Raw genomic sequence first — 23,738 nt, 5'->3', positions numbered from 1 at the left:
AGCGTCGGTCTCGAGAAGCTGCGGAGGAGGTGCCGTGATAGGCCCAACCGGACTGCTGAAGAGATCAAGAAGGGCATGTGGGGCGTGCACGCCTCTTCCGCCTTGGGCCCGGAAGGGTGATGTGGCTGGGGCATCGCTGGCCTCACTATGGTAAGAATCGGGGCTGCCGGGTTGCGACTTAGCTTCGAGCAGGGTCTGTTCCCCGCACTAGGGCAGCGGGTTTGTGCGGGCGCCCTGGGTGCACGAGCCAAAGTGTTCTGTCACTAACTTGATTTTCCCGGGACTCGGAGGGTGCACAGGCCACGGAGCCATGTGCCCCCGAACGTCCAACCAGGGAGAATCCGGGCTGACCTTCCAAAGAGGACCCCGTAGTCTCGGATCCCAGCCCTTCTAGCTGAGGCTCGCCCTTCCTTGTTAAGGGAGAATGCGCTGTTTTGACTTAACCGGTCGGTTATATAGGTTATCTGTGGACATTGACTCTTTGGAATTTTAGAGCTTCTCTATCATCTGCTTTTTTTTTTTTTTAATTCATTTTTGTGTTTCCTTAGCTCTCCCTACGTGTTTGACCCGGGTTTTATTTGTTCTTTTGTTTGTTTGTTTTTTTTTTCTACATCAGACTCAACATCTTTAATTTCACCTGTTGAATCAGTGGCCTTTTGTACCCTTTCCAAATTATTTTCCACAATCCTAAAGATGCTTCATTCCAAACTGTAGGTTTTAATAATTGAAGTTCAGAGCAAAAGTTGGTTTCTCGTCTAATAGCTTATTGTACTTCTCATAGTTATGTTTGACCTCAGCTTCCATCCCTGCCTGCATTACTTTCTTAAATGTATTTTATTTTATTTTGTTTTATTGTAGATTCCTTTGGTAATTTAGGTCTCATAGAAAAGTGTTAATATTAAGTAAGGATAATCGCAAAAGATATTTGCAAAGGAAAGAAGTAAAGCCAGGGCCACCAGGAGATGGATGTAATGTAAATCTCTGAAGCTATATCTGAAAGCATTTTACTTTTGTTATGGTAAATGCCAACAACCTTCCACAAAGCCCTCATGGTGAAGTTATGAAATCAGTGTGCCAAATATAGCCTTTATGAGCATGCCAACCCGATATATGCCTGTTTTTATAGAGTCAGAAGCAACCATGACCCTTCCAAAAGCTAAGAATTTCCATGGCAAAATATTACTGAGTTTGTGTTCTTAGAAGTTTCTGCAGAATTCCCATATACCACACAAATCTCAGACTTATAGTTGAAAAATAATTATTAATCTCACCTACATTCTGCTGGCAAGTTTGAATATAATTAGGTATAAGTCAAATTTCTCTATTAAAGGAGATAAGTTTATTAGTACATTAATCCTTCTCTGAGTATGGATTTTATTTTCTCTTTCAGCTTCTTTTCCCACCTGTTACAATATACAATACATTTGCTTTTAAGGGTATCATTTAACTTATTTAATTTAGCAAAAACTGTGTTCATTTTTCAATTTAAAAGAATTAGGAAGACTCATTCTTGCATATCTTCCTAGAAGCTGTAATTGAATTGTTTTACTCATAATACAAGACAAAGATACATCCTTCTTTTCAATATCTATCAATACACCAGCTAAAAGCAAGATATAGTTTTAAGATCAGCAGTAAACTATGTTACTGTGCTTCCTTTTCCAAAAATAACAATAATAGCTTTCATTCATTAGTACTTACTATGTACTAGGTTCTATTCAAAAAAATAATTTATATGCATTGTTTTATTTTACGCTCACAACTTCTGAGTAGATGTTTATGGATAAAGGAAATGAGGTGTAAGAAAGTACCTGGAATCATGCACCTAGCAAATAGTGAAGTCAGAACCCAAACATTTTAATATGTAGGTGCTGGAAATCTTCATGCTATGAATAGAAACAATAGAATTGTGGGTAAAATAAGTCTAGTGATTTGTTGCTCTCAAACATACAATTGTCCCTTATCACCCATGGGAGATTGATTCTAGGACCCTCCCAAGTATACTAAAATCTCAGATACTTACCCCCCTATATAAAATGGTATATTTGCATACAGTATAGACACATCCTCCCATGTACTTTAAATTCTCTGTGTATTACTTTTAGTACCCAATACGATAAATGCTGGGTAAATAGTTGTTATACTGTATTGTTTAGGGAATGATGACAAGAAACTTGTTCAGTACAGATGTGCAATTTTTTCCCAGTATTTTCAGTCTATGCTTGGTTGAATCCATAGATTTTGAACCCACAGATACAGAGGACCAACTATAGGTAGGTATTCTTATATGTGTAGAATGGCTGTGAAAGGATACACAGGTAACTGGTAATATTGAAGAGGAACTTGAACTGAGACAGTGATAACCTGCTGGATATTCCCTTAAACTGTTAAAATTTAAAACAAAAAACTCATACAAAGATTTTAATTCTTTTAAGAAAAAAGAAGCTTGTGCAGTTTTATATTAAAAGTACTACTGGCCATATTTTATAAATGAAAAAAGAAATAGATAAAAATGTTAAGTCTCTTGTCTAAGATCACAGCACATATAAATAGTGAAGCTAAGATTTAAACTTAATGACTCCTTTTGTCACCAAACCTGTGCTGTGTGTACTACAAAATAATGCCATAAATTCTGCTAAAAATTTAAAAGAAAAAGCAAGGTTTGAATAGGGTGGGGGGATTAAGGTAATAATTCTGTTGCCACTATTCCTTTTGCATCATCTATCAATGTGGCATCACAGTAGAAAGGCAAATGTCTTCATGTATTATTAAAATAGTTTTGACCTCATAAACCCTTGAAAGAGTTATATGAACTTCACTGTGAGAACCACAGCATTAGACTAATAGAAATCTGATGGAATGTAAGTCCTCTTGCCAAAGTGCTTTTAACTTTGCAAGTAAAAACTTTCTGGGAGTTTTGAGAAACAACAGATTCCAGACCAGATAAGAACATATTTCGGGACATTGTTTTTAAAAGCCCTAGATGATTATGATGAGCAGCCAGGGTTTATACCATGTCTGACCTCCAGTTTTCAGAAGCATTACCATTTTATCAGTCTTTGTCTTTTCTGATTGCATGGTCAAATGGTCCCTTATAGCATGATTTACTCTTGGTCCTTCAGAATAACCTTTGGTCACATCATTTTATCAGACTCATATGAAGCATTTATTCATTCTTTTTCACTCTGTTCTTCATAGTTTTGCATATTTCTTTTCTTAAAAATTTTTGACATCCTCATAGTCTTATATTTAAATCTGAGTTGTATATAAAATACCTTCAAAACTGAGCAGCACAAATGGTAAATTCACTGTAGATATCTTTCAATGAAGATAACTATAAATGGCCACAGGTTTTGCTGGTGGAGAACAGTTGAGGTATATCTACAACAGACTGCAGCTTTACTCATAACCATGGGAGGTTTTTAAGTACACTCCTAAATAGAGGAGAGAAGGGTATACCTTTTTGAAACAAGACTGGCAAGGTCAAATGAACATTTAACCCATCACCCTCACTTTACAAATGAAACGGATAAGTAAAAATGTAAATTTGTCCAAGGACAAATTTTATATATTAAATAATGCAAATGTTTAGTAGCCACTGGTGCTAAGGAAATGGGTTATGTACATTCATTTGAGGCTAATGTTTATCCTGCATTTTCCTGTTTTCCATTTTAAGAGACAGTAGTGGCATATATGAGTTTACAAGTAGAAACTAATTGGAAAATGCTAACCTGACCTATATTTGTAAATGATAAATACTGACCCACTTTTCCAGTAGTGTATAATTTTTATCATAATTAGGTCACGAATGTCATTTCTTTGTTCCTCTGTACCACCAGAGAGGAATAAACTAGTTTGAAATAAAATAAGTAGATATTAATAAAAGTTTCTAAATTCTGTGTTTAGTATTCAATGTTTGTTTTAAAAGGTCTTGATTTATGCCAGAGGAATTATGTCAGTAAAACTTATTTCTGGGCTGGGGTTGTGGCTCAGTGGTAGAGTGCTCACTTAGCATGCATGAGGCCCTGGGTTCAATCCTCAGCACCACATAAAAATAAAGATATGTGTCCATCTGAAACTAAGAAATAAATATTTTTTAAAAGCTTATTTCCAGCATAGGAAACAGTCAACATAATTCTAAAGTTAAATACACTACATTGAGCCAAAGTGATTGAATACTAATGAAAATACTATAGGTTCAAAGTTCTTTCTGTAGATTAAGTATGGTTAATAGCCAATCATTGAGCATTGCATAAGCAAAGCATGTTTAGCATACTGATGTGTATAGTTTTGCTTTTCTCATGGGGTATTTTTGTACCTTTGTATTGATTGGCTCTTTCCCCATTAAAATTTTTTTTAACAAATCTCCTATATAGAATTTTCATTCTTACATTTAAACTCAATGAATATAATTTTAGCATTCAAGAATGACTCAAGAAATTTTATCTTAATAGATAAAATATGATAACAAATTGAATCTGAAGAAAATATTCCTAATTTTTAAATGGACTTAAGAATATAGAATTGTAAAATGTTTAGCAACATTGCAAGTAATTTCATGTTCAATACATTAGTGTTGCATTAAGCAGTGTCCATCTATTCATTAATAAATTATTGCATATAATGATAGATAAGCAATGAAAAATCTTAATTATTGTATTTCTTTCAAAATACCTTACTAATTATTTATTTCATAATGCTTATACAAAGTAATTGGGTCAACAAGTTTATTTTTTCTGGTTTGGATAAATTAACTTGGTGCCATAGCACTAATTACTTTAAAGCTTATCAGAAGTTCTGATTAGTTATAAGCAGGAGGATAGCTCTGCAATACAGAGTAATAATAGAAGAGATTTGGAAGAAAAATTGAGGACCTACTATGCCATTTTAGAAGAATCAGCACAAGACAAGGCAGGGTAGGTACAATTCACAACCTCAAGGGTTACTATTCTGATTTTATTGGAAATTGTATACCAGAAGGTGCCATATGCAGCACAATTTCAAGGAAATGTCATTGATATCCTTTATAGAAAAGAAATATTTATAGCTTTAGTACACAGAATGTCTCCCCACCCCAAACCAATGAATGTTATCATACATCGCAAGAGTGACTTTGCCTATATGATTTAAGTTCAGAATTTTGATATATAGACATTATTCTGGATTATGAGGAGAAGGGGCAGTTTAATTACAAGGATACTTAAGAGGGAATGGGGGGGGTCTCTAGAAGCAAGGAAACAGGTTCTTTCCCAGAGTCTCTAGAAGGAACTACCAAACCCATTTTTGATTTAGAGAGGAAAGTTTTACTTTTCAACATCTTCTACAGTGCATATAAAATATTTGAGCTATCTAAATTCTGTCACAAAAACTCTTAAATTCAGTAAAATTACAAATATGTGTGTGTATGTACAACCTTTATAGAATGCAAACTAGAGCACACATCAAAATGCGAAATGTGACTTGTTTTCCATCCAGCAATTCTAGTACTCCCTTCCCCCTCTAACAACCTCAAAACACCTTTACTGGTTAGAGAATAGATTAATTTGGCTATCAATAACAGTAAAATAATCTCCCTTTTTACAGATAGGAAACTAAAGCACAAAGTAAGCATAGCCAAAGTCATACAGCTAGAAGAAAGTACTTTCAGAACTAGTCTAGAGGCCATTGACCTTAATCATTGCACTATCCTCCACTACTAAAAAGATCGAAGAGCTCTGCATACTTAAGGAAAGTTGTTCATTCTTTGTTTGTTGTTTTTTAAGGATAGTTTTAGGAAACTTACTCGTATAGTGATATCTTGTTTAAAAAAAGAAAGAAAGAAAAGAAACCAGCATGAATACATGTTTATGCAAAGAAGAGCCAGTGTCATAACTACTATTTTATAAATGATTATAGAGATCATTAGAAATCTTTACCTTTGCTTTTATGACACTGTTTTTCACAACTTGATTTTTTTGATGTTCAGACATAGGATTAAGTTTTTACAGTATTATTCCTATAAACTACATTTCCTATGAGGAAAATGTGGCATTTTTAGAAACAAAGGTATTGAAAAGTATAAAATGTACTTTGATTTTATGATATATTAGGTAACTTATTGCATATTTTTGTTTTTTAAATTATAATTACATATGTAAAATATCAACTATCGATATAATATCTTTAATCATGAATAATATACATCTATGTTAAAATGAATCTGAATCTTTAATATCTTTGGTTGTAAAATTCTGTCCCTTGATTATTATTTTAGTACAGTTGGCAAAAAAACTATACAGAAAGATCTGTTTGCCGTAGAGAATTCCTTTTTTCTTTTCAAAGTCAGCTTATTTTGGTCAGCAACGTGAAAAATGAGCATTTATTTCTTTAGGGAGAATCAAACCAAGATTAATGTGAATTTGTAGGAAGCTAAGAAAGCAGCCATACAACACCTGCCTTCTTATTTCAAATTCAAAGTACTAGCAGTGGGAATACTATAAATATGATATTATCCATATTTCTATTCACCTATTAAATAAGAATTCCTAAAATAGAGTGCCAGTATGAGAGAAAAATGTATTTAAATTATAAAAATCAAGTTCTACAAAAAAATATGCCAGATAATGTGACCAGTGTCTGCCTTTAAAATATATTGCTGTATTCGTACTAGTTTTGACTTAATTAATGAGGAGCCTCAGAGACCCTTTGACAGTACCTGAGAGGCATAAAGAAAAAGCATAAAAAAGAAAAAGCATGCATCCCAGTTCAGTAATTTTAGTTAACTGTTAACATTAAATAACATAAATCAGAACTAAGAAATTATGAGATAAAAGTTGTTTTTATAAATATTTCCTTATTTCCTTTCCTACTGTGCATTTTTTAATTTTTTTTTTAATTTTTGTAGTTATAGATGGACAGCATGGCTTTATTTTATTTATTTTTATGTGGTCCTAGGGATTGAACCTGGTGCTTCACATATGTTAGGCAAGTGCTCTGCTACAGAGCTCCAGCCCCAGCTCCCATGGTTTAACATCAGTAATCTTCTTAAGTCATTCTTGGTACAGACTTAGGCTTTTTTTTTTTTTTTTTTAATTGTGGTGCTAGAGATTGAACTTTTTCAGTGCTTTACCACTGAGATAGATACATTCTCAGCCCTTTTTATTTTTTATTTGGAGATAGGGTTTCACTGATTTGCAAAAGATGGCTTTAAACTTAAAATTCTCCTGCCTCAGCCTACTGAGTAGCTAGGATTACAGACATATACCACCACATCTAGCTAGGTTTTGTTTTAATAAGTGTATATAATGAAAGTGTATTTTCTCACTGATGTTATTGATAAAAGCCCGATCTTTAAAATGAAGGATTAGTCTTTATTGTGTGAGTGCTCTATTTGTATTTTTATTAAAGTAGCTCTTAATTTTATGTATAGGTGCTTATGCATTTACAGTGAGATAATGTCCTTAGTAAGTATATCATAAGTTGAAAATAAAGTTGCAAAAGCATTTAATACACCTAACATTCTCAACATCATAGTTTAGTGACATAGCACTTTAAAGTATAGCTGCATTCACTGCCACTGATCAGCATCAGGAAGAGTATCATGCTACATACCACTAGCCTAGAAAAAAATTCAATACTTGGAAGTATAGTTTCTACTGAATGTGTATTGCTTTGGCACAATTATAAAGTTGAAAAAGTCAAACCATTGTAAATTGGGAACTGTCTATAGTCTTAAAACATTGGTTTCATCAGGCACAAAAATGAAGATTATTAGCTATTAGACTACGACTGAAACTTAGGTGGACCCTGGACCTGAGAATTTTTTTTCACTTCATTTTCCAAAATATCTTTGACAAATAAATATAAAGGTTCAGAAATATGTGGGTGTTTCTCTTGAATATTGTCTGTTTTTAAATAATGCTTATTGTTAATTTGGAATCTGTGTGTGCTTTGTATTTGTTAAAATATTATTGTTCATTCATGATTTTTTTAGCAACTGCTATATATTCATTTAATAGTATAGGAAAGATAAAAAAAATTTCAAAATGGAGGAAACAATTATACCATAGTTGAGGGATGCTAACATAGGAATATATGTATATAGTACGTGGACGTACTAAGATTCTGATTGGTGTGTAGAGCAGGTGATTCTGGAATTAAGACTGGAAGAATGAATCAGTACCAATCAGTTGAAAACAGATGGCATATTCAGAAAAACAGTATTTTGAAGAAGACTTAATGATTTAAAGGATCTGAAAAAATTAAACTCAGTAAATGAGTTTTACTTATTTTTTGTGATCATATATACTCATCATCTTTAATAACATTTTCATATTGAAGATCCTAGTTATTATTACTGAATAGGGACATCTGTTTCCTTTATCCCTGAGACTACAATTTTGTGTCAGGGGTTTGCAGATGCAAAACATTAAGAAGAATGCTATAGGTAACAGGCTAATGTCTGTAACTTAGAAACACTCTTTTGACCAGAGTCTAAGAACATCTATAAAACTTTGCCATCTAAGACTATTTGTTTAAATTTTAGAGTCTTTAAACCCCAAAGCTAAGATGTATGTATCATATATTTTGTACTTCTAAACAATTTCCTTTTGTAAATAGTTTCAAACACAAATGTATATATACATACTCCAGTTTAATAGCAGGCATGTTTTTAAGTGCCTCTTTATCTTTTATTATGAAAAAAGTTAAAACACACAAAGGTAAAAAGAAGGGTAAGATAAATCTTCATATAACCGGTGTTTCATCATTGACCCTACCTCTCTCCTACCACACACATACTAAGAAACTAGTCTCGGACATCATCATTTAAGCATGTTTAAGAAGGTATTCAGGAGAGGAAAGAAAAACACATGACAAAATTGTGAATTAACATACTCCATTAGAAAGATGATAAATGCACTTTGCAGATTTCTTTTCCAACCACTTAACTACAGGAATCTTTGTTCTGTTTAATACAGTAAGTCTGCTCATTATTTCCTGAACATATAGATTCCTTCTTCTGTGTTGCACCCCCCATCCGCCCCATCCCATGTTTCTGTCTCTTCTGGAGCCTGTCCTCTATTCTAAATTGTTCCCTCTTGAATTATAATTGTTCCTGCTTTCTTCTCAACTTTTCTTCGTGGAAACGTTCTTTGTCCCCATGGCTCAAGCCATTACTTGCACATACTACAGTGTATTGTTATTTAGTTTTAAAAGGGCGTGTCCTTTTCTAGCTCTTCTAGCTGTTGTGTACCTTTCATCTATAATGGAAAGGTAATAATAATGTCTATATCAGATAATGAAGATAAATAGTACAAAACAAGCACTTAGTGAATATCACTAATTGTTGTTAGCCATAAACTACTAGAAGGAAGGCATCATGCCCCCCAGCATCTAGCCTTGTTCCCCAAACAGAATACAAGCTAAGTATACATTTAGTCATGTTGGCTAGGAGGCAGTTTGCTTTGTATTTCATGAGGTTATTATCTAATACTGTTTATTAAAATATTCATGTACATGTTCAAAATGTGACCTTTGAAAGATGAGCATTGTGAGGTACTACTGTGTGTTCTATCTAAAATCAATCTGTAGTTATCACTTGCTTTGAAGGGTACAAAGTTAAAACCCAATTCAATTAAAATTTAAGTCACATTAAACTTTACCTTTGCTATATCCATGTAGTTATTTGCATAGAGAAGTATTAAAATGGTAATTACAAATCATTTTTATCTTTTTTAGACTATATTAAGTAACAGAAAATTTGAGGAATTCAGAGTTAAGAGTTAGATAAAACTTATAGGTTTAAATAGCAACCTATAAGCAAAATATAGCAAAATTTTTTATTCAAACATTTTTGTTTGGCCTTCTGCCTTGTATCAAGCACATGGTCAGTTGCTAGAGACTTGAGAGTCTGGTAACAGTGTCCACCGTTCAGGGATGACTATTATAACAAAAGTTGCATTTTTTTGTGGAAATAGAAAAGAGTATACTAAATGAAATATGAGAGCGGAAGCAGATATGTTCAAGGAGACATCCTGAAAACGGTGACGCTTGAGCTTTTTTAAAGAGTAAGCATACCTTGACTGTGAAAACTTATGGTTTCTTATGATTCCTTTGTTAACCTTTAGAATAAGAACTATTGACTAATGACTTAAAAGAGTCTACAGGGGGAAAAAAAGAAATAGAAAAGAAAAGCAAGCATTGTCTAATTGCCTACTGTTTGTCCAGGCATGGAACATGATCTCTTAAAGCATATTTATCCCAGAAAAAGTTCAAAATTGAAAGAAGCTTTAGTCAACATTTAATCTTTTTTCCCCAATCTCCCCCAGCTTTACAGATTTAAAACCGAAATTTACACCAGTAATTTCACTGATCATATGGCTAGCTACTGGAAGAGCTTAGAGACCATGGTGTTCTGTCTAGAATGTCTGTGTTTATTACATATTGATTTGCTGTGATCAGCTATTCTGAATTACAAAATTTTACAAGTTTTGGAATTGACAGTTTCTGTTGCGTCTCCTGCATTCGTTAGCCCAAAAAATGCAGAGGAATATGCACCTGTGGAACAGTTCATAATTCTGGTTTTATGTGTTGTCAGACATGTCATTCTGTTTGCCTTGTTGAAGAATTAAAAGCATGAGTTTTAATAAGTATTTGTCTGGCATGTCTTATTTAGACAGTTTTTCCTGTGATATTAATTTGTTTTTTTCTCTTTTTAGTCTGCCATTTTCAATTTTCAGAGTCTGTTGACTGTAATCTTGCTGCTTATATGTACCTGTGCTTATATCCGGTCCTTGGCACCCAGCCTCCTGGACAGAAATAAAACTGGGTATGTTACTAATGATGTCTGATCTTACAGACATTGAATGTAAATTACCATGAAAGTCATTAGATAATTTAATTCTGTTTGTAGTTTAGTTTATAATCACTTTTTATATTTTCTCCCTATCTTTAAAAATCCAAAACTTTATACTTACAGTATCTTACTAAATACAAGATAAATTTCACAAGTGATCTGAAGTATGACCTGAAATTTAACCTGTTAAAAAAATGTATTTGAGGGATTTTGTTTAACCTACTGAAGATGAAAACATTAATTGTCCATCAGCTATTATGACAATGTCCTATCTTCTTTGTACACATTGTCATCTCCATTCTGCCCTTTTCTCTGAACTCCTATTGCACTTACTATTCAACACTTTATTCTCATTAATCAGGTGTTGAGAATTCTAATATAATACATAATATCTACCTAATAAAATATTAAGAATTCGTGTCACTAAAAGAATAGGCACATAATAGTACAATAGGCTATTTGTACTTTTCTGGTCCTATTATGAAATTTTTCTTTCAGAAGAAAGGTTGCATGTGGAAATGTCTGCCCCTCAATGCTTTAGGTGCAGAAATGTATCCATAACATGCTACATTAACAAAGGAGTTCTCAGGGCTGCCAACCTTACAGTAGAGGTTGAGTGGTAGTATATTTCTCCAACATAAAGAACCCAAAAAAAGCATTCCTGTTTTTACATTTTAATGTCTAGATTAATACAGTCTACTATTCAAAAGTTTTCTGAAAGTCCTTGTTTCTTCTTTATAAATGTTAAGCACTATTTGATTTGTACATGTGTTTTCCTTAGAAGAAATTTTTACAGACTGTCCCTTTCTGTTACAATTACATGTTTTTTATGAGATTCATAATCACCTTTTCTTTATTATATATACCATGTTTAGGTGGAGATGTCTAGACAGATTGGATAAAGCAGGTTCTTGATAACTGCACTATTTAAATAACTTCATTTTTGCTGCTTCAAATAATATAGAACTAAGCAGCAGTAAAACATTGCTACTTATCTTTTTCCTAGTTTTATTGAACTTATAGCTATATCAACAGATTTATTTACTGATGTACAGCCATAACACTAAGTTTTTATCAACTATTTTAATAGTTCCTATTTTTTTAACAAATGCTTGTGATATTGCAGAAATATATCTAGGTAGAGAAATACGTTGAAAAATCCAAAATCATTTTCTTGATGATACTTTGTTATTCTAGAACATAAGACTTGTAAAGATATGGCTTCTGTGATATAATGATTTCTGACTATGTTCATTGGAGTGCCAGCTGAAACTCTTCCATGGAGGGTCTTGGAGGAGCTTCAGATAACCTGCTCCAGGCACTTCAGCCTACCTCTTCAACCAGAGTAGCTTTAAATTATTAGTGGTATTGTGATCAATTGGCTTTTAGAATCAAGGAACCTATATGGCTTTACATATGCTTAGCTTGTTTTTCTTCTGTTTTGATGAAGAAATGTTAGCCAATTTTTTTTTATTGGTTGTTCAAAACATTACAAAGCTCATGACATATCATCTTCCATACATTTGATTCAAGTGGGTTATGAACTCCCATTTTTTACCCCAAATACAAGTTGCAGAATCACATCGGTTACACGTCCACATTTTTACATAATACCATATTAATGACTGTTGTATTCTGCTACCTTTCCTATCCCCTACTATCCCCCCTCCCCTTCCCTCTCATCTTCCCTCTCTACCCCATCTGCTGTTGTTTAATTCTCTCCCTTGTTTTTTTTTTTCCCCTTTCCCCTCACAAACTCTTATATGTAATTTTGTGTAACAATGAGGGTCTCTTTCCATTTCCATACAGTTTCCCTTCTCTCTCCCTTTCTCTCCCCCCACTCGTCTCTGTTTAATGTTAATCTTTTCCTCATGCTCTTCTTCCCTGTTCTGATCTTAGTTGCTCTCTTTATATCAAAGAAGACATTTGGCATTTGTGTTTTAAGAATTGGTTAGCCAATTTTAATTAATGTCTAGTGTTAGTGTCATATGTGCCTTTAGCCTGTATATTACTAAACACAGCATATTAGTCACTATTATAAGGACTTTCCATATAATCCCTCATTTTTTCCTGAAAACAACTCCATGAGAGTAATTATGCTAATATTAAAGAGAATAAATAACCTCCCCACTGTTATGCATCAGTAAGTAGGACTAAATTTGAATACAGTCTAGCCTTTTACATTAGCTTATCTTCCTTTCAGAAATGTGTTTTTCAGAAATGTTACTGTCCTTTCATTCCTACAGTAAATTTGTTTTACTTTTCAGAATGTCCATCTTTTGAAATAAACTTTTTTAAATAAAATAATAAAATTTTTGCTCATTAATTTAAAATGAACTGAGAGACTATGCTTTGAGGTCAGGAAGTTGTTACACTTTTGGAGGAAGAACATATATGGGAATTAATTGAACCAATATTTTAGTATTTTTTTAAATCCTAACTATTAAGGTATAATGATTCATTCACCAGCCATTTGTTCCAAAAAAAAGTATCATATAAATTTCCCTGAAATTTAAGTATTGTGATTTTGTTGAGTCAGTCTTTATAGGGGAAAATATTGTTGGTTTATCTTAATTTGTACCACATGTAATTCTATTTATAATTCTAGTCTTGTCAGACCAGCAAAATAGTGTCTACCATGTTTTTATTTTTATTTTTTAGATATCTCTGTTCATTGATGTTAGAGTTGCTTTATTCTTTTCAAAGTTGTTCCTTTTTTGTATGTGTCAAATAAATAATGTATCCATTTATATGTATTTAATTTATAATTATTCATGGAGTTGAAAAGAACACCTTCATTCCAGTTCTTATTTATGGAATATGTGTTTTAAAGGTAATATTTAGTGAACTCATACTTAGTTTCTCCTAAACTCTGAAACTTTTTCCTAAATTAAAAAAAGCTACATACTTTTGTCTTTCATTAAAAACAGCTAAGAAATATTTTTTTAAAAAACTGCTATATACTGTATTTCCCTTTATTGAATGACATAGGTAAGCAGTATCACTGCAGTTCATGATTATAGATTATTTAATTATAGTTGTATTCTATAAGAAATTTTTATATAAATGTCAAAATTCAGCGAAAACCTATGTTTATGTATCATTTTTTCAAAATTAATACTTAAATTGTCAAAGTTTCTACCCTTTTTTTTTCTTTTGGTGGTACTAGGGATTGAACAAGGGCATCATGCATGTGCTAGCAAGTGCTCCACCACTGAACTGCATCCCCAGCCCTTTTAATATCTTAATTTTGAGACAGAGTCTTCCTGATTTACTTAGGCTGGCCTCAGACTTGCAGTCCTCCCTCCTCAGCCTTCTAAATAACTGGGATTAGAAGCATGCACCATTGAGCAATTTTCTGCTTTTCTTTCCTTTTTTTTCCCTGCTTTTGAAGGTGGTAAAGCACTTGAATAAAGTTGACTGAATCAGTACAAGAAGTCCTTATGCAAACTTTTACCACTCTCACATTAATTTACACTGGTTTTGACTTATTACGCTACCTATATTCTAATTCATAACATTATCCACTAATGGTTGATATGCTATTGTGTCCTATTTTGATACATAAATGGTGGCTTAGCATCAAACAAGCAGATTTCAGATTTGAAGCTGAGTTTTAAGTGTTAAAATGACAGTGTATAATTAATTTTCTATATGATATTGACAGGATGAGTTAACACTTCCCAGTAATCAATAGCCACTTTTTTTTATTCTGTGCAGACTATTGGGAATATTTTGGAAGTGTGCCAGAATTGGTAAGTGTCTATGATTTCTCTTCATTTCTTCAGCTACAAATGTTGATCAGTTTACTTGTGTCATACTCACAAAAGTCAAATGTCAGTTTTAAAAGTGCAGACTTCCCAATTACATGCAGTTTTGCAAAAATTTGTAGAGCTCCAAGTTCTTTTTTTTATGCTATTTAAAACTAGATTCATTAATACTTCATAATATTTCATTAATAGGGAGTTAGAAAATAGAAGAGAGGGGCTGGAGTTATAGCTCAGTGGTGGAGCACTCACCTTGCACATATGAGGCACTGGGTTCAATCCTCAGCACCACATAAAGTAAAGGTATTGCGTCCATCTACATTTAAAAAAATAGAAGAAAAGTCACTCTAATTCAGATATCAAATATCTTGCATCCCTAATTTTGAGATTTTAAATAAATGTATATATAATTTTATATACACATATTCATAGTATAGAGCATGGTGTTCTGTATCTTATGTACCATTTTGATAAGAGGATGGATTTCTCATCTAATGAAAAGCTTAAGATAATTCAAAACTTGTATGTTTCTATATGTAAATAATATTAAATTCTTATCCCATTCTCACATATATATATATAAAATATCACTACACACATCATATAGTATACTCAAAATGATTAGAAAATTCAAAATGGTTGAATAATAAATTATACCATTTTTTTTAACATGCCTGATTCAAAAAAAAAAAAAATTCCATGGCATTTGAATTTGTACTTAATTAACAACACTTGGATAGAAAATGAATATTACCCTTTTTGGATTATATGCAAACCAAAAAATTTTTATTACTCTTCTTCTAACATTGAATATATGCGTACCTACTTTTTTCTTTCACTAAGCTGTGTACTTTCATAATGCAGAAGAATTTTCTGCATTAGATATTTAATCTAGTTAGCCAGCCTAACAACAGCCTGGATGCCTCAAATATATAACTTTAATAAACAGGCTGGGGAATTTAAAGTTATTTCCTCAGATAAACTGTGTTCCCCTTAGAATATTGTGTTTTACTTTGATTTTCATCTCCATGGAGATGTAGAAATTTTACAAGATTGAAACAAAATTATTAGAGATGGAAACATATAAACTAAGTTCTCATACCACTTACCAAATTTTTCTGAAGATGATCTGGGAATCAATATAATGTATCTGAAGTCTTTAACACTTCTTCCAAATTCATATGTTAACCATTGAACTAATTTCACAACAGTTTTTTCTCTATTGAATGTTTAATGATAGGCAAGACCCCACTAACAACTTCCATAAGTTGTAAGCATACTAAATTATCCAGAATTCCTTTCTAAATCTGTGATGATGAGATTATGATATTCCCTGGCCTCTCAAGTTTGTAGAAAATGATAGTATAAGCATAAAGGCCCTCATATACTATAGTAACTTTTGCAATTGACATTATCTTCCAGGATATTCAATGTGCTTTTAAATGTTAAGTTGCCTTTTCTCTGATCATACTGTATTCTCTCTTAGGAAGTCAGGCATGAGGATCTTTTGTAAGAAATAGCATTGACCTTAAATTAGTAAAAGCACAGATGTAGCCTAGATAAGTGGTTATTAAGAAACATTTGGCATTGTCTAAAGAAAGTTCTAATTGTCAAAAGCAGAATAGGAGACATACAGTGAGTGTAAGTCTAGGATCTTGCTAAATATCCAAGGGTGTGCAGGACAGCCCCTCACAACAGAACTATGCATGCCAAGATTCTGTAATGCTGGAGTTGAGAAGGCCTGGCCTAGATTTACAGAGATCTGTGGTGCATACTTATCTGGCACTCGGTCTTTCACGACAGCTGCAAACCCTGAAATAACCAAAAAAAAAGTCTTAAGCACTTCAAAGAAAACTCAGAAGACAAAGATAGAGAGAAAATATCACCCTTGATAGTTAATGCTAATAGCTAATATCTAATGGTTAATGTAAATATATTAAACCAAACTGCTTGCTGAAGAGGCAATCTTCCTGAAAAAGAAATAAAAACATTGCCAAGGAATGGAGTAATAAGAATACTTCAAGTAAACTGCAAAAAAAGAAAACAATGGAAAAGTGGGTCTGGAATTAGACCAAGTTCCATCTCAATTGTATTGTTTAATTGCTAACTTATAAAGAAAATGTTAAGGCATTTTAAGTCCATTTTATGTAATAAATTAGAAAAATGTGTATAACTCCATTCAGTAGCCAGCCTGAGTGACACTTCTGTTCACAATTGCCTAAAGAAAGTATAGTTGAAGGTGAAGAAATATAGTTTGTAGCTTTATTAATGATCTCCTATAATCTATTTTTATGTCTAATTATAATTTTATAATTTTAATATGTAATTATAATTTTTGTCTTGGCTTGCTCTTATTATTTCTATTTTCCTCCCTTGGCTATAGGTTGAATGGGTCAATTAAAAGTATTCCTCTTGCCAGTTGTGGAAAACATTAGCTTTTTATTTTAGCAAAGTAGCTTTGAAAATGTTGATGTTATATGCTGCTTTCTCAAGCACATGCTCTTCTTTTTTTGACACACAATATATCCACAAAGAAAGGATGCTGTTTAATGGGAAAAGACCTAGCCAAATCATCTGATCATGTTACACATCACATTACAGCAACTGTTTCACATTCACTTACACAGACCTAAGACCAGACAAGAAGTAACATTCTTATCCAAGTTCAACCAGAGATGTTTAACTCTACCAGATGGCAATCTCTTTTAAGAAAATTAAAAACAGGAAAATGAAACCCATATGTAAATTATAGCATTCTAAGTCAGAGGATTAGGAAGAGAAGAACTTCCTAAAAAAATAATTTTCAGCAGATGGAAAACTTAGATCAGAATTAATTGCTTCCTTTAGGTGTTTAATAAGACTGTCCTAAACAAGGAGAGTGGCCCTAATAAGTGACAGACTTGCTTATGAAATCCTCCTGAAATCTCTGGAAGAAGGAGGTGTTTTTGTTTTGTGTAATGACTTGGCTTTTTTACCTTAAAAATGTTAGCATTGTTTAAAATTATGATCCAATATATTTTATAGTTTTAAAAAAAATTTTTCAGTTGAAGTGATGGTACAGTAAAAAACATTTTTCTCACGTTCTGGGTTTTCCTTTAAATGGAAGGCAGTCCATTAAATGTCTGTGAATATAAAACCACTTTCAGAAAAATACCAAATTTGGCTTTTGTATATATGTGTAATATTTTTATAACTATTGTCATTGAACAGGCCCAAAGATATAAACTTACTGATAGTATGGCAGTGTGAACTTGATGAGGAAGCTCTGAAAATGGAAATGGCCTTGAGGATTTTAGTTAGTAAGGGAGATCAAGACTGACATTTTCTAGTGCTAGTAACTGAACTTCCTAGATTAAGAAAGGAACTTGGTTATTGGGCAAGAGTTGACTGTAAACGTGATAGAAAAATACAAATGAGGGAATTGTAATCCATCTCTACTAAAGGACATTGGGTATAGCTCAGGATTATTTCTAGATGTGATTTCTTCCTCCTTCCTTTGTTTTTATGCCTAGTGTATTATGAACTAGTACAGCCTTGCAGTTACTAAAGAAACAGAAAAAGTCAAGATGAATTTGAATTAACTTACTATCACTGGATCTGTTTGCAAGGTAATTTCCCAAGCCAGCTTCAGGTACACATCATGCAAAGGAAAGTCTTCAAATATAAATACTCCTCAAACAATGTGGAAATTGAAATTAGGTATTTCTGATCCTGAGTAATCAGACTATGATTGAGCATCCCTATCTGAAAATCAAAATGCTCCAAAATCTGAAATTTTTTTGAGCACAGAGGTGATGCTCAAAAAGTTTGGGATTTGGGAGCATTTAAGGATTTTAGACTAGGGATGCTTCAACAGTAAAGTCTATACAAATATTCCAAAATCTGAAATTTGAAATACTTCTTATTTCAAGTATTTCAGACAAGGGATACTCACCTAATAAAAGACTTTATGTGAATATCTATCTCAGAAATATTCTCTCTACGTTTTTTTATTATACATTTTATATCCTTTTTTTAATACATGAATGCCTCTTCTTCATATTCCTGTACATGTAATGAACTGCTACCAGTGGAAAAAAAATTATGGCTAAATATTGTATGGTGAATTTCTTTTTATTGGTAGAAATTCTTTTTTACAAGAAGAAAATTAACTCTTTGACTTTCGTTGAGTTACTTAAGATCATTTCTCTTGGATCTTTGTCCTACATATCCTGCATTATATTTTTTAATATTTTGTCTTAATGCAGTGACATAGAAATGGCACTTTCAGAGTTTTCTAAATACTTAAAAAGAAGGTAGTCTCAGAAATAAGTCAGTACAGGTTAAAGCATTCCATATTTGACATGTTTTTTATGTTTCTCTCCTTCCTACCCCAGTATGTAGGAGTCAGAGGCAAGAATTTTATCTTGGTTCATGTGTATTTCTCTCCTATAGTAATAGCCTTGTCACTTCCATGTTAGTCATTTTATCAAAATGAATATCTTCTTTTTTTCAACAGGTGAACGAAAGAGTCCTTATGTTGCAGTATGCTGTGTAGTGATGGCCTTCAGCATCCTTTTCATACAGTAGCTTGGAAAAATGCCAGAATTTAATTGCCATCAGACTTCAGTGTGAACAAGGACTTATCTGCAGAAAATAATGGAAAGAATAGTTAACCCTTTTATCTCTGAACATTGAATGAGAGAAATTTCCAGATGGTGTTCTCTATTTTTATGTTATTGGACCAATGTTCTGTATAAATAACTAAGATACAACCATTTGATACACAGAGTTTAATAGTCTGTAACAATCAACCTCAGTACTGTTGCTACAATATTACATTTTGTGCAAATGTCATTCTGTTGTGTCTGATATCAGTTTTTAGTAGGGTATTTTTAAGGCACATAGTAGAAAACAAAATTGGTGAATTACTCAAGTTCCTTTCACTGTGATTTAGAAATGATAAGTCTTTACAGAATGAGACCTTTTTGGATTAGCTTTTTAATTGAGAAATGGTTCAATTTTGTGTTGGTAAGGATTGCATTCATATTCAATAATGCTTACTTTTCCTCTGGCCATATGAGTTTGACCATTAACCAGAGTGCCTCTACTCTTAACAAATTTTGTAGTTTATTACAGGTGTTTAAAATATTTAAAAACAAGCCCATGCAGTTCTTAAGGAGTCAGATAAATGGGATGTGACTTAAAAGAAGTACTAGGAAAATGTTTATATTTAATATAAGAGGATTTAGACTAGGCTGATTGACTATGGATATGTCTTAAGCATGAGTTGGACCAGCTAGCTGTTGTTCTCTGAAAAAGATAACATTCTTAGAATGAAAAGAACAAAACAGAATGATTTGTAGGATGATAATTCAGTGGTTTTTATTCTTTTTAATGTTGACTTTTCAAAATGTTCATTTATTTTAGTTGCCCCCCCAAATGAACTGAATTTTTGTTTAATTATTTTAATACAGCACTTTCAATCTAGTTTATTTTCTGCCAACTTGAACTATAATCTCTCATAACTTTTTAGATGATAAACAGATCTCATATCTACCATCTACACTAATGGCATAAATATCTTTCTTTGAGCTTTTTTATCGAAGGAAGACTAATTTTTAGTCGATAAAACAAATATTGGGAATATGACTTACAGATCTCACAAGAGGACAGTTATAAATTTATGGTTAACATTTCTTTAGGTCAAGCTAAAATTTACATACTATTTCCAAGCTAAGAGGAGCTTAAATCTTACCAAAAATTTCCCCATTGTAGGTAGTGTTTATTAATTAGATGTTATTTTTAATCTATTAGTATCTGCTTCTATAGAAACAGTATAGAATTTGAAACTATCAGTTTTTAAAGGCCACTTTAAACTACTTGGAATGAATCCTAGGAAACATCTAGTACAGCTAATGTATTGCCTTGTCTATGGTTGGTTAAAAGTGGCATTTTATTTTGGACAAGCAATCTGGTTATGATAATTGTTTCTACTCTGAACTACATCTTGGGCTTTGTATTAGGTCAAGGATCTTTAGGCTATCCCCAAAATAGGACACTTGTCAGCATACCCATGCAGAGAAGTCACCTTTCTAGGTCTAATTTCTGGGTGGCCATGTGTTGTCCAACTCTGCTGCCAACTAGACTTTCCACAAAAGCTCTGTCAGCTTTTTTTTTTTTTTTTTTTTTTTTTTTTTTTTAATGATAACACAAATCTAGTATGAAAAAGGAAAGAGGATTCTAGAAATCAGTTCTAAGATATTTTAATTTGGCATTTTCAAGAAGGAGGTGGAAAGAAAAGGAAAAAAATTATTTTCTTGGGAAAATTTATGGTACCCAGAGCGGTAGTGCATGCCTGTAATCCCAGCAGCTTGGGAGGCTGAGGCAGTAGGATCGCAAGTTCAAAGCCAGCCTCAACTACAGTGAGGTGCTATACAACTCAGTGAGACACTGTCTCTAAATAAAATACAAAACAGGATTGGAGATGTGGCTCAGTAAATTGAAAAAAAAAGAAAAAAATTTTGTGGTAACATATAAAATTGTACTATGTATAGGTGTTGAACAGAGTGGGAGGCAGCTTATTCCTAACCCAAAACATTCTGACCTTTTGAAACACAAGCTCTTTGGGAGGTGGAGAAAAGACACAAGATCTATGAAGAAAAGCAATTAGCATTTTCTTTAATGTATGTTTTTCAAGGAGTTACCATTGAATCTTGTTTTCTAACCCAAGGGCAGTGTAGATGGTTTTAAGCCCACAGAATATTCAGATATTTGCCTACTAATAGGTGGAAGGTGGTGGGATGTAAAAGAAGATTAAAGATTGGCCTAAGCATCAAATGCTCTCCCCTACATCTGTCACATAGACTTGCCACAGAACTTGAAGTTAGGATGCATGCAGAAGTTCATACCATGCTAGGTTCAGATGCTCTTCCTAGCTTCATTTCATGCTTTTGCTTCTTTTAAAAATCTCTCTGAGATTTTGTTTTGTGCTTACACTTAGTTCCTGGTTAGCTTCAGCTGTGCTAGCAACAGGAGTAGGTCTCCTTTCTGGGCAGTCTTAAAAGAGGGTCAATCAAAAAGCCAGAGTCTATAGAATTCCCCCATAAGCTTAAAAGTTGAGATTCAAGTCCAAAAGTGTCTTGTTAAAGTTTGTTCTACTGTTCCAGGCACTCACCTGAATGTTCTTACATGTTCACATTCAAAATAGTTTTCCATGCTGGGAAAAATAGCAATATGTAATTTGTAATAGACTTCTTCATCTTAGTAATAAGATGATTAGTCTAGTTTTACCTTAGGACAAAACAGGTTTGAATGAAATAGGTTTTCCAAGTTTACAAAGTAAAAAACAAACAGATCTCTGCCTCCTTTTGTGAAAAAGATTTAACACTTATAAATAAAATATTCATGTGTCAAAAAGCATTTATAGAATGCATATGTTAGATTATTGAAAATAGAAGCGATAAGTACTCAGTTTCTTCTCTGTAGTCATCGTGTAGTAAGAAATGAAGTTATGTATATAATGGATAACAGTTACTGAGATAGTCCCAGGATCTATTTATAAGACACTAAAGAGGGTGACAGTTTTGTCAGAATGTGAATTTCTTTTCAGAAGAGCAGTAGAAAAGCTGAACTTGAAAGTGTGGTGCAAGAGCACAGTGGTGTTATGAAGATATAAATAAATACCTAGTTTTTTGTGCCCACTGCAGAGTATTAAGACAGAAACCAAAAAGCTGGACAGATGTTAAATCCTAAAGGATCTTTTATTTTTCTCATTCCTATCCATCACCTACCTCAAAATTGAAGTTGAATATGTTTTCCCTCCTGCCTAATACAAAACTCCCTCAAGAAGAAGGTAGCTAGAGACAATAACCTGTTAGGTTAGTATTTTCAGAAGCTTATACTCCATGCCAAAAGCATCCCTGATGTTAAAGCACACATCTCCCCAAGAAATTAGGGTGACTACACTGTCTTGATGCCCAGAAAATATTTCCAGTAAGCAGGGACTTGCGCTTTTATCAAGCTTTTGAGAAATCACTAAATCTTAAGCTCAAACAAGACTGGAAGACTCTTAGGGACCACTCTTCACTTCCTTGGTATCCATCCACTAACAATAAATGTTCAAAATATGTAGCTAATATTAGCATTGTGAGTACTACTCAACCTTGATAATCTGCAAATCACTAATAGCTTCTGAAAAGTACCTCCAACATCATATACTGCCTTCCCATGATTTCTTTTACTTTGCCCAGACTAATCCCAAAATAATCTGAAATGCTACTTCAATATTAGGAAAAGGAAGAGATATATGTCCTGTGATTTTTAAGAGTATAGAGATACTCATCCTAATCTCTGGTTAGTTCATATGTCTGGTGTGTAATAAAAATTAAAGTGAACTTTCAAGAGCCTCTTAGTGTTGTCTTTTTGCCAGGATGATGAAAAGAGTTTTTAGAAGTTAAAAAATTGATGTCACAGGGATGAAGAAATTTTCTATTTTAATTTATATTTTAATTCATGGCTGGCCAAGTGGTTTGGGGAACCAGTGTTTCTATTGGTTTTTATCTGAAAACTGTACAATCTCATTGCTTTTTCTTCTAGCAGCCTAAGTGAATTGGGTGGTTTGCTTTGGATATGTAATCTTTAATTCTACCAGAGACAGTTGAAATCTGGTTTTTAGTAAAAGTGACAGTTACTAATTACTGACAAGTTAATTTTGACCTCAAATAAGAGCCTTCAGATACCCAAACATTCTGGCAAGGAGCTGTCATTCTATGTCCAAAATTTGCTTGTGAGGAGTATCCATCAGAGATTATTTAGCCAGTATATACTACTTATTGAAAAAGATTTGTCCATTGCATCAGGGTTTCTAAGTACTACTTTTTCCCCAGAATTGAATCAACACAAATTTTATTAAACAAATTACTAGAAAAATTTTACCTTATCAAATGAATCTCTACAACTTTGTTTTTAGGTAGGTTTAGAACTCAAAAAAATAATTCAGATATGAATAGGAAGATAAGTTGTTTCCTCAGTGTATATTTGTAAACTTTCATGTTCCATTATAACTGTCAATTGATACAAAACCTTACAGGAAAAATTACTCTTTTTTTTTCCTAAGTCAAAAGAACTTTGCTTTAAACCATTGAACTTAACACCCA

At 32.8% G+C, this 23,738-nt stretch overlaps 1 protein-coding gene and 1 non-coding gene across 2 annotated transcripts; both read left to right on the top strand.

Moving 5' to 3' along the window:
* Positions 1 to 6: 6 nt before the first annotated feature.
* Positions 7 to 22,983, top strand: Tmem167a (transmembrane protein 167A). Its single transcript, XM_015497864.2, has 4 exons — positions 7 to 150; positions 10,698 to 10,807; positions 14,555 to 14,589; positions 19,100 to 22,983. Exons 1-4 carry the CDS (start codon positions 148 to 150, stop codon positions 19,168 to 19,170), a joined length of 219 nt encoding a protein of 72 aa, XP_015353350.1. The 5' UTR covers positions 7 to 147; the 3' UTR covers positions 19,171 to 22,983.
* Positions 11,341 to 11,475, top strand: LOC125615841. Its single transcript, XR_007346441.1, has one exon. It is a non-coding gene; the product is annotated as a small nucleolar RNA U109 (small nucleolar RNA).
* Positions 22,984 to 23,738: the final 755 nt, after the last annotated feature.

This window comes from Marmota marmota, unplaced genomic scaffold (genome assembly GCF_001458135.2).
Source record: "Marmota marmota marmota unplaced genomic scaffold, marMar, whole genome shotgun sequence".
NCBI classification, from domain to species: Eukaryota; Metazoa; Chordata; class Mammalia; order Rodentia; family Sciuridae; genus Marmota; species Marmota marmota.
This window is presented reverse-complemented; position numbering and strand designations above follow the sequence as displayed.

What these genes read in the sequence shown, in the direction of transcription:
- Tmem167a (XM_015497864.2), top strand. An exon ending in CTGGACAGAAATAAAACTGG is followed by an intron (nt 10,808 to 14,554) that starts GTATGTTACTAA and finishes TATTCTGTGCAG; the next exon opens with ACTATTGGGAATATTTTGGA. An exon ending in TTGGAAGTGTGCCAGAATTG is followed by an intron (nt 14,590 to 19,099) that starts GTAAGTGTCTAT and finishes TTTTTTCAACAG; the next exon opens with GTGAACGAAAGAGTCCTTAT.